Source organism: Halichoeres trimaculatus, unplaced genomic scaffold (assembly GCF_033239565.1).
Source record: "Halichoeres trimaculatus isolate MK-OKI-2021-1 unplaced genomic scaffold, fHalTri1.1 fHalTri1_scaffold_5, whole genome shotgun sequence".
Lineage (NCBI taxonomy): Eukaryota > Metazoa > Chordata > Actinopteri > Labriformes > Labridae > Halichoeres > Halichoeres trimaculatus.
This window is the reverse complement of record NW_027437183.1, coordinates 12,827,349-12,839,209: the sequence shown is the minus strand read 5'-3', so window position 1 is coordinate 12,839,209 and position 11,861 is coordinate 12,827,349. Positions and strand designations below refer to the sequence as shown.

General features: G+C 41.5%; 1 protein-coding gene across 4 annotated transcripts in view; it reads right to left on the bottom strand.

Annotated features, from left to right (window-relative positions):
* Window positions 1-215: 215 nt before the first annotated feature.
* Window positions 216-11,861, bottom strand: part of dmxl1 (Dmx like 1) — a 54,765-nt gene continuing 43,119 nt past the window's right edge. For all 4 annotated transcript variants that reach the window (XM_074670788.1, XM_074670792.1, XM_074670791.1 and 1 more), the window contains 7 exons: window positions 9,153-9,213; window positions 8,621-8,748; window positions 7,981-8,058; window positions 7,702-7,793; window positions 7,487-7,539; window positions 7,083-7,300; window positions 216-3,113 (listed from right to left, as the gene is read on the bottom strand). In XM_074670788.1, the coding sequence (XP_074526889.1) occupies window positions 2,874-3,113; window positions 7,083-7,300; window positions 7,487-7,539; window positions 7,702-7,793; window positions 7,981-8,058; window positions 8,621-8,748; window positions 9,153-9,213 (870 nt within the window). In that variant the 3' untranslated portion in view covers window positions 216-2,873. The remainder of the gene's footprint in view (window positions 3,114-7,082; window positions 7,301-7,486; window positions 7,540-7,701; window positions 7,794-7,980; window positions 8,059-8,620; window positions 8,749-9,152; window positions 9,214-11,861) is intronic.

Below are 11,861 nucleotides of genomic sequence, written 5' to 3'. Positions count from 1 at the left end.
GGTTTCACTCATTTTTATTGACACTTACAGCTTTCTACAAAGTAAGTCTTCTCCTACCGTGTGGTGCAGAAACAGGAGGTGTTCAGTCAAGAAAACGATGTCTACCACACCATCAGTGAGATGCTGAGTGGATGATCTTACACCCACCCTTATTTTTTTAGTCATTAAAATCAATGAGAAAAAAATAAATAACAAAGAACAGAGCTTATGTTACATCATTTTTTATTACATCAGTACATGTTCTGAGTATAGTACACTGATTTACACAATATCTTCATTATAAAATTAGAATTATCTGATCAAATTCACATTTGCAAGATTCCAGAAAGTAAAGAGGAACAATTGATGCGAATGATTTGGTTCAGTTTGATTAAGCTTGAGTGGTTTAGTCTGTTCCCTCCACACACTGATGCTGTTACACTCATTTGTTCTGTGGTTTCTCTTTAGTTTGTGAGTGGCTGCTCAGATAGGAGGTGTTGTAATCTTCAGTGTAGGGAGAACATAAAGTTTGACTTTGAAAAATGAAACGGTTTATTCTTAAGTTACTGCAGAGGTACAGCGTTTTATACTTTGATTTGACAGGAAAAAAAAATTAAATCAGAAATCAGATCAAACCTGCATTTCAGTCTATAATCCTAAATATGAACTTGTTTTATACATATAACTTTATTTATACAGATAATATTATTCATAAAGTGGCCTATGTCATCACTCACTATAATCTGTGACTACTTGTAAAGATTATGCTGTCGTTTTGAGTCTATGATCTATGTATTTACATCACTGTGATAAAGCTGCTTCATATGAAGGGTTCCTCAGTTTCTCTCTCCTCAAATCAAAGCTAATGTACGTTTATTTCCTACAGCAGCACAACGCAGCGCTAGCTTAGACAATCTCCTTCAGAATGAACTTTCACTGGACACTTAGCAAGAGCGCCTTCCTTATTAATGTGGAAGACGCATCATTATAGATACCAACCGGGGTTACGGTTTCTACGCAAGGACTGAAGGCGTTGTGCTGCATTTGGACGATCTATGAAGAAAGTGAATGATGAAAAGTAGTGAAAAGGTCACAAATGAGGCAAAAAACTGTAAGTAGGCTTCAAATAAGAACAAGGCAAGTGATAAAGTCTCCAAGGCAGATTCAGCCATGGTCCAGGTGGAAAACAAAACTCAGGAGTAATGAAATGGAAATGCACGTCTTCAACAAAATATTCATTAAGAGCTGTTTAACAGCACAAACCCACAAAGTCTGCTTTCATTGTCAAATGCAAAGTTTCCTGCTACATGAGCTTAATATTCAAAGATTAAAAAAAAAAAATCACAACACAAGCAGAAAAAAGTAATATTCATGTTGTCCCATGGTTAGAGGGCGTACTTTGTGCAACTCTGAATCAATAACAATCCATAAACTCAGAACAAACAGTACTGAAGTACAGGCTGAAGCAGTTTCCAGAGATTAAGGACACTTAATAATACCACTGGTTAAATCTGTGAGCTGATTTTGTGACCAAAGGTTCAGACTGCTTTAACAAGCCTCCTATAGTTCTATGCATCACACTACATATCATTTAGCTTAAAGTTTATGTGCAAATAGAGTTAGAGAAATGGTGCGTTCAGGGAGTTTATAAAACTGCTGCAGCACAAAGTCAACTCCTGTCTTCGTTTTATTAAAGGAGCATTCCTCTTTTCTAGAATAGTCCTCTTTCCTTTCTGCTCATGAAGAGAATCTTATCGCTTTGAGAAGTGTGGAGCCTCAGCCAGCAGACGGTTAGCTCAGCTTAGACTGAGAGCAGCTAGCTCTGTTTGCTCAGCCTTTGGGCTAAGCTAGCCAGCTGCTGCCTGTTACGTTTCGTTTAAGGGACAAACATGAGAGCTAGTTTCTTCGCCAGCATCTCCACCCCAAAGGAAAACTGCCATAACTGTTGCTTCAAATAGAGCAGGTCTGGCGTATTAACTCATTATTTTACCTTTTGTGAAATCAAAGATTCCTCTGATCATTTTAAATCAGGCTGGAGGAGAAGCTCAGCCAACAAAATGAAAACTTAAAACAAAACTGTGATTGGACACTGGCATTCAAAGATTCCTAACATGTAGTTTGATCTTTTTCGAACACCTGGCCTCCTGCTTCTCCACCTACGCTAGCTCGTTATGGTAAAAACGTGAATCAGAATGCACCATGAGTCCTTCTGATGAGACACAATGTGCTTTGTGTGGCGCTGACTGTCCTAACTGCTTTGTGCGGCGCAGGCTCAGCAGTCTCGTGGTGCGCTCAATCCTCTGAAGGGATCTCTTATTGTCTCTTTATGAGTCACTGCATGAATCAGCCTCCTGTGTTTTATCACCTGAAAACTCCTGCAGTGATTCCTGAAGAGCTTTCACCATCACGCCTGCCTCTATAATGTGAACGCAGAGATTCGGGGATGCTGTAGAAGAAGAACAAAGCGGCAGACTCGCAGCACTGTGCTGCTTTGCTTCCTGTGCAAAAAACAAAAGCTCTCCGTGTGACGCTGAGTTTGAGTCGGAGAATCTCCAGCTCGCTTTTTGTGTCTCTTTTTGTTTATTGTGATCTGTGCCATCCAAGCCTGCTTTGGCTTCCGTCAAACACTTTGTGGAGGCTCCTGTGTTTGGCCTGCTTCAGTGTTTTTGTCCCACACAGAGCACAGCAGGTGGGATCACATTTTGGTCCCTGGGTCGACACACTTCCACCCAGTGAAAGTCTGTAAATCCACATTCCTTCAAAGTTTAATAACACTTGACATCATTGCTTTCTCACGGCATCATTCCTCCAAAAATCCATCCACGATGACAGAACCTCCAGCCAGTTATCTCCACGACCTGAAACATTTCCCGTCACTTCGCATCTTCTTCAGTCTAAATGAAGAACTTGACGTCATTCTTGAGGTTGCTGTGGTTGTTGTTGTGGTTGACGACACTGAAGCGGTTTGGGAGGACCCGCATCTTCATGGTACCGTCGGCGCCGCAGGAGAAGATGTGATTGGCTGGTCCCACCTCGATCTGCATGACGCCGGTGCCGAGGTTCCTGAAGAGGGACTGGCGAGCGTGTTCGTTTGGAAAGGTGTAAAGCAGAGACTGCGTGGCCAGATTCCAAACCTGAGGAGTCCAGAAACAAATATCAAAGGACAATTCAGCCAAAATTTGCCAAATCGTCTCTGCTGATGCCAAACAGCTTATTCTGCCACTGACTCTTGTTTGTTGTTGTTGTTTGGTGGATTAGATGATTGAAGCAAAAACAAGACATGTTGGCAGTTTAACAATCGGCATTAGCAGAGATGATTTAGCAAATTATTCATGGTCACAACCCACATACCCAGTGCTGCTGCTCAGTCTAATGTGTCACCATTTAAAAGGGAGAGAAACAGGCTTCACAGTGGTACAAGACAAACCACTTATTTCATCTTTTACTTTTGCATTTCTCTAACCCCTCACAAACATCATGTTCTGCATCAACAGTTTTTATTTTTCTTTTACATGGTGGTGTGGCCTGCCCTGCCCTCTACTGTTTCCCTTTCCCTTAAGTGTCCCTGTTTTTGGACACCATTCATCAGCAGAATATCTCTCAGAAAGCCAAATAAGAACCCTTACACTCAGTGGGACTGTTTCTGGATGAGGCTTGTTGGAACTAAGACAGAACCAGCTGGATGTGACAAGGGATGGGTACCTTCCATACTTGAAATGATATAATACCAAGTGTTCAACGATGCCAATTTTCTGTACTTTTTTTGTGTGTGTTTATGTGGTAATAAATATTAATTTGTTTAATAATAAAATCTCAAAGTTTTTCAATTTAACATACTTATTTGTCAGTATATAAACTGTGTTTGTGCACAGCATGGAAAATCAGCTCCTCTTCCACTCCCTCTCAGTCGTAAAGATGCGTTTAGGTACCAAAACATGGTATCATTTGTTTTTTTGTGAATCAGTTCTTGGTACCACGGATGGACTTTGGCTACTACCTATAAAAGTACCTAATTTGGCACCATCCCTACCAAGCGGCAACCGCCAGTGTAAAAATATGAAAATGCAGGGTGCTAGAATCTGCTTTTTCTCGAGTGTCAGCTTGAGGCTGGCTCTGGAAGTACTGGAAGTCACAAACACACCAAACCCAAAAAAGCTGTTTTCAAAGCAGAAATTAACCCATTTATAGTCTGGTTAAAAAAAGTCTCCTGTCTAAATCGCTAATTTCACTATCAGCATAGACTGTACAGGAAGTGATTTTTTATCTAACTTGGCAAGCTCGCCCAATCAGAGGCACAGCTCAGCTCATGTGGCTGACGGGTGCCAAATAGCTGTACTCAAAGGCTGTTTTCGAATTCGCCTACAACATACTGCTTACGAAGTATGTAGTAGGCAGTGCCTACTACATACTACTTTCATAAACAGTATGTAGAATGACTGTTCAGTTGGGTTAATTTTTTGTAGTATGCTACGCTGGTCTTCAGTTTGAAGAAAACGGAAGTTGGCTACGGCTGACTTTTTTCCCCCAGAAAACTTTATTGAAAGTGTACAAAATAAACAAACGACTAACTTATCTGCAAATATATTGACAGAGAGATCATTTTATTTTAACTTTCAGTGGTGGATATGATGAGGATTTAAAGATAAAAAAGAAATGGCTCTTACATTTATATTCCTCTGCTACTCTGGTTGTTGTTGCTCCGCTCTCTGCCATTTTCACTTCTGATACAGGACCAGGCACGTTGCATCGTGGGTAACAGTAGGCGAAGCAGACTGCATACTGTGGATTTTTCCCGATTCAGTACGTCATCCGGGTGTTTTTCTCATACTACAACTCTGACATTTGTTCGTATACTGCATACTGCATACTGCATACTGCATACTACATTTTGGTCAAATCAGTGGGCACTGCTAGTATAGTATGCGAATTCGAAAACGGCCAAAGCCCCTATCGCTTCCAATATGGCCGCAATAGATGAACTGTTTCAAAAGTCTGTTTCAGAAACAGACGGATTGATTATACAGTCTATGATCCCTACATGTGACTCCCCAAACAAAGGTGTGATATGCCAAAAATCAGCAACGCCTTAATACGAGATGAACTGAGGGAGCTCCCTGTCTGATCCGGTGTGAGGTCACTGCAGGTGATCAGATGAGCAACGACAGATCCTTTCAGTCACTAATCGCAGAGAGTAGCTGATAAACATAAAAAATGCTTGAGAAGCAAAGAACATGCATGGGATCCCAGCCCAGCCCAGGTCTAATTGTGGTAAATTATGTGTTATTTGATATCTCTGGTCAAAGATGGTGGAGGTACTAAGGTTGGTTACGTTGCCATCACAATAAGAAAAGCTTAAACCTGCATATTCCACATCTGTGTGATCCTGAACGACTGACGGTATGAGAGAAAGACGGAGATAACATCAGAGATTCATGCTGGCTGAGGTGAAGTCTGCAGCCTGCAGATCTGAAGGAGAAAGCATCACGAGGGAGAAGAGAAAACGCGACCGAAATTGAACAAAGTAGAGAGACGAGGAGAGTCATGGGTATAAGTGACTGAGGTAAAAAGAGGGACAGTGATCGAGAGCTTCCACTGACAGGGAGAGAGAGAGTGCTTTGCAATGTTATCTGTCCTTGACAGACAGTTTGAATGATGTTATGTAGCAGGATGAAGCACTGTTCTCTATTCTTGTGTTGACTGAGACGTATCTTTAGGTAGACAGTAACAATCCTCTATCGCCCACAGATACAAACTTTGAGCTTTAAAAGTGGATACACCTGCAAACTTGTGATTTAGGGTAACCACAGTAGATTATGTAACGTGGACAGGTTTTAATTATAAACAACGATGCCAGCAGATAATGTGAGTGTTCTGAATCTACTGCCACATCAGTATTACACAAACTGTGCTACCAAATGTCTTAGTTCTGCTGGACTAGAAACAATGAGATCAGATTTTTCTATACTACATAGACTTATCACAATCTGGTAAAATGTACCACAGGTTTCTTACTGATCCAGCACACGCAACCCTGCTGCAACAGACTCAATAGTACGAACACACAAGTTTATGTTTGTGACCAGTTCTCAAAGACTTGAATGTTCAGAAGGAACCAGTGAGCGTTCACTGAGAGCCACATTCAGCTGAGAGAAAGTGGCATTGTTTGATTTGTATTCCCAGCCTGGGAGCTGCATTATTTGATAAGCTAAATCAGTGACTGAAGTCTGTACATATGAGTTAATCTTCCAGTCCCATGGCCTTTCATCAAACACTTTAAACCTTATAAAGCAGAAGCTCACATGTTAAATTTTCAATCAGCCAATATACCATTAATGACTTCTGATGAGCGCCATCGTGCACAGCTTTGGGGTTTTTTCATGAGCAATCATCCAGAATGGAAGTCATTTGAATTTCAAGCAGCTGTGCACTGCACCATTTCTTGTGCGACTTTGTGTGTCGCAGTGGCTTCATCCTTGGAGTGACAGCTGTGTGATCTGCGCCAACACATTCAAGTCGAAAAGATAAAAGAGCTGCTGTCTGTGGAAATATATTAGCTGAAGACGGTCACATCTCCCGCCCGCTCAGTCGAAACGCTTTTCTTTGCCTTCCCCCATGTCACCCTACTCTCACCTTACACTCTGCTCTCCATCACTCACGCTGTTGTCCCGAGCAGGTGGTTAATCATAAGTGTGACATTGGTTTCGATTGACTGTGATGGCGCTCACTGTCTCCGTGGATAAATGCAGCAGTCATCTGATTGTTGATGTGGAGGACTGGCAGAGATTTTCTCACCTGGGTGCTAAACTCCCTGCAGGATCTGTCAGGTATGAGTTAACTTTGTGCAGAGGAAATGATCAAATGTTTTCATAACCCATGTGAAAGTTTTTGGAATAACCATTCCTGGAAAAATCCCTCATATAAAATAAATGACTTAAAAAAAGTTTGAGTTATTCTGACAGGAAACTGTCTTGTGTCTTTGTACTGCTGAGCTGAAAATCTCCAATTAAGCCAGTAAGCATTTGCTTATTTCCTTCTGTAAGTATCTCTCCTCATTAAACTAACTTGAGGATGTGAAACGACAAAAGTAAATTTGGTTTAAAGACCTTAATGTTGCCTTCAGATGATCCACTAATGAAGCAGTCCTCTGTGGGATCGACAGCCAGTGCTTTGACTGGCGAGTCGTGAGCCTGGAAGGTCTGCCGCTGGAGCCTGTGGGGGAGCTCCAGGATGCTGATCCAACCCTTCCTCCCGCCTGTGATGAGAAGCTGCTGCCTGGGGGCCATTGACAGAACGGTGGCACCAGTATCGTGGCAGCAGAAAGCTGATGAGAGGAGAAACATTCTCGGTTCACTAAAACATGAGGGGGAAAAAGACGGCATCTGCGGCACATTGAAGGAGCCAGGATTTCGAAATTTAAATGATTTGGTTTGAACAATCCTTCAATGATTAACTCTTAATGTACATTTCAATCCCTCAGAACTGCATGTTTTAATCAAGCAGGATTTACCAAAGACAAGGCTGTTCATCGGAGTCACCAGAGTGTCCCACAGACACACGTTTCTGTGAAATCAAACAAAACCAGATTACTTTCCATTCTGACATTTTAACCAAAGGCCATATCTTTAACCCTATTAGCCACAAAACATTGAAGCTGAATGAATTAGAAAACCATGAAAAATAATCTAATCTCTGAGGAAGGCTGGAGATGAAATTCTCCTCTACCTGTTGTCTGTTGAGAGACCCGCAGTGGCGATGAGAGAGGAGGAGCCCACAAAGACAAAGTCGTGAGCTGTCTTGTTGTGGCACTGCAGCGTCTGGCAGAGAGAAACAAAGAAGACGGTTAGCAAAAGTGACAGTAATAGAGGAGCTGGAGAGGGGTAAACAAAAATGAGAATGACAGGACGGAGGCGAGAGGACACTAGGAAGGTCTAGACATAAGAAAAAGTAAGAACAAAAAGAAAGACAGCAGCACATTATTCAGCTCTGTGAGCTGCTTCTTACCAGGTACGGTTTGGGTGCGTTGCCACTTGTGTTGGTTTGCCAGAGACTCAAACCTCCATCTGCGTCCACAATACCGAACTGCACAGAAGGATTCAGAGCAGACTTTACTGAAATGAAGTTAAAACTATCCTTTATTTAACATGAGACAGACAAAAACATGGTGTCAGCTGCTCCTCCTCCTCTCTTATTCAGATCTTTTACTCCCCTTCAGGTGATTTGGATTGTGCTCAAATTATCTCTCAAAACACACCTCAGAAGTCCGAGCACCACTTACGTAACTGACTCCAAGCGCTGAGCATGTTTGGTTCTTTTAAGCATATTCCCCTCTTTCAGCCAGAACACGCTGATAAGCTAGTACTGGCACAAGAGACGCAACATCTGAGAAAATGATTTGCTTGAGGCAAGCGCCTTGAGTTCAGAGCAGTGGAATCACTCAGCTGAGGAACAATGTGTGCTGAAGCCAAACTCCCCACTGTGGTTCGTGCCTGAATGGCAGCGTTGGGAGACGAGGTGTGAAAATGTTGCTGAATCTGACAGGCTCACATCACAATGCGGTCATGTTGCAAAGGTAAAAATAGTTTGACTTGTGTTGGGTGTTCGTCATCCTGAGTCCTGGTGGAGTGATTGCGACTCCTCTCACCTTGTTCCCTTGGTGGTTGAAGCGTATTCTGGTGACTCGGGAGTTTCCTGGACTTCTGAAGCAGATGATCTGCTGGGAGTGACCCCACTCGAACATCCTCACGCTCCCGTCCTGAGCTCCTGTCAGGTCTGAAAATAGAGAAAACAAAAAGTGTGCTTATAGGGGCAGTCTGGTCTCAACATGAGGTTTTGGCATTTGTTTTGTCCCCCTAAAAAAATCACCTAATTATTTATAAATGATGTTTATTTCACACAAGCCTTGATGATGGTTCTCACGACACATCACAACCTAACCCTCACTCTGCTGTCTGGGTGGAAAAAAACAAGGTAGTGATACGTAGTGCTTGCTCAGCCGTGCTCTTACCGACAGCACCTCTCGGCCAGAGAAAGGAGAACTATAAAAATATCTAACAAAGAGAAACTTTAGGAGGTGATGTAATCTTCCCCTGGAGGCTCTTTTTAGAGTCAGCGGGAGCACCTTTACGAGGCAGATACTCCTCTAATCTACTGACAGACTTCAGAGTCGTACTCACAGTAGGGCAGTGTGGGATGGGAGGTCATTCTTCTGACATTGTTGATATTTCTCTTGATCATCTGAGAGAAGACAGGGAAAAGGAGGAATCAGGACTCACTCTTTACAGCGGGGAAAATCACACTTTCACATGATCAAACTCATTCAAATTATGTTTCAAATCCTCTTTCGAATACAGAATAGATACACTGCTCTTTCCCTCTGACAGCTCATGTCAAAACTATTCTTCCTTTACCTTTCCAAAGCCGATGTTTCAGCTTCAGTGAAGATAACAGAACTTGTAGAAAAGGCAGTCTTTGTCAGTGATCACTTTTTGAAGTCAGACAAGCAGCCAAAAGCTTATTTAATGACTGAGTTCTTTTTTGTTTCCACACTCAAAGAGAGACTTTCACATCATTTTACTCATTTATTAGAAAATTCTCCAATTCTCCTATTTCTTAACGTTTCACTCTACTCAAGTATATATTGATAAAAACATTGAAGTTGAGGGTTTTATCGATACGTTTTTAGGGCTATTTTTAGTGTACAGTTAAAGTGTTGTCCAAGGGGACATAAAATTCTTAAAGACTTTCACAGCAGAAACCTGACAATTATCTCCTAGTATCAAGAGACGACTGAGGAAGAGGTGAGCTTTGTCTTCAGGTGAGTGGGGTGAGTGTGTTTGGCTTAACTTAATGACTAACTTAAGAGAAGCAGGGATGGATACTGATTAGACTTTGGGGGTATTGATACCATTGCCCTTATTGATTCTGCTTATCGATCCAATTCTTTTTCAATTCCCTTTTCAATTCCTCCTGAGTATATCTGTACAAAAAGTAGCTCTACAGGTTTTCTGGGTCAACAATAATTAATTGAGTTCATGGGTGAATAAATATGTAATTGGTCACTGGATCTGGATATCTCAGGATGTACATACACAAAAATAGGTAAAAATTACAAGTCATGTGACGTTGATGTTCTGTTTGTAATATATTATTTAGTAAAGTAGGCCATCTAGTGCCTCGAAGTGGTTATAGCACGTTTCAGTTGTTTGGAACCTTGTCATAGTTATAAAGCCAGTCATGAGCCTGCATGTAACTTTCCTTTCATGTACCTGTCAGTATTCTGATATTAGGAGTACTCGGTATATTTTAAAAAGAGTAACTGTGATTTGTTTCTGTGATAAAAGTTAAAATTCTATTCTGGAGTCAAAGTTGTACCGATATATGCTAACTGCTAGCATATCAATTCAATTTCTCATACAAGCTAGCATCAAGCTAATGCCATTTTGTTTATCAATCAATTAACTTTGATATGTAGAGCCCTTTACAAAACACAAGGTGACAAAAGTGCTTTCCATTAAAACCAGGACACAAAAATAATCCCAGTGTTTAGTCCTTGCTCTTGGGACTTCCAGCAAGAGCTGGTTTAAGGACCCCAAGGCCCTATTGGTTTATATTGTTTTTAGTAAATAAGTACATTTATAGCATGTTGAATGTATTGAAAAGGAATCTCTTGAGAGAGAGTAATGCACATTTCTTTGTGATCAGTTTTTTAGAAAAAAATCCTAAATCAGAGTTTTCTTGGGAAACTGTTAGCTAACTGCTAAGCTAAGATAGCTACAGCAGACTAGTCAACGTAAGGTCCAGCAGCTCCGGTGTAGTGTAAAGAATCAATAAAGGAATTGTTAAGCACAAAGGCTAACGATGTCAATAGATCGAAACTTTTCTTCATTGATTCTCAACGGGAACCGGTTTTTGATTACCATACCTATACAGTAGTCATTGAAAGATTTACTAATGCAGTATTTTGATTCCTTTTATGGTTGATGAATGTGTCATAAAAAATCAAATGTAGTCCTCTTTAAAAAAATGGAGTTTGGACACTCCTGGTAGACAGCATTCATTGGATTTGATGTAGTTAACCCCTTTTGTACTGAGACATGCACACATCAACGGCCAAAGGTAAAAGGAAAGCTGCAAATCTGCATCCAAAGGGCTGGTACAGGCTAAGCTAGTCCCAGATTACCTTGAGTTCAAGTTGAACAGAAATAGAGAGGTGAACACAGGTTTAGTCTGAATTCTGGAAGTTGTTGCAATGAGGCGTTACTTTCTAAATCTCCACAAAGAGCGGAGAAACAAGGATTAACTATTCTAATTTTAGAGAAAGATCACCTTTGAAGGTGAGATTGATTTTTCATCCATGAACTTAAAAAGAAACCTGCAGCGGTGTATGACGTCTCTCAACCTTGGAGGAAAAATGAATGAAAGTGTTGAACAAAGGACGTCTGCTGAACACCAGAGCAGAACTGGAATAGACTAAAGGAGGGGTCAGGGGAAGATCAAGGATGCCATTTATATCTGATGACAGAGACCATCCTTCAACAAAGACAAGGGTTACATCCCCTGTATGACGGCCAGTTAACACTAGGGATGTGAGCGACTAGTCGTTTAATCGATTAACCGCCTACTCATTTATTAAACGTTTAGTATTTTACTAGTCGGTTAATCGCTGCACGCTTCTGCCTCGGCTGCTTTGTATACAGGGGGAGCAGACAGGGAGAGAACTGCTCCTTCTCTCCTCCCCCCATGCTCCCCCCACACGTCACGTAGGGGGCAGGGCATCAAAGTTTGGGGAAGAAAGTTTGGAAAGGTGAAGTGGGGCTACCGCGCAAGAAAATCAGCACAGTTTGTCTGTATTACGACGCAGCAGATGACAACAAGGTCGCCTG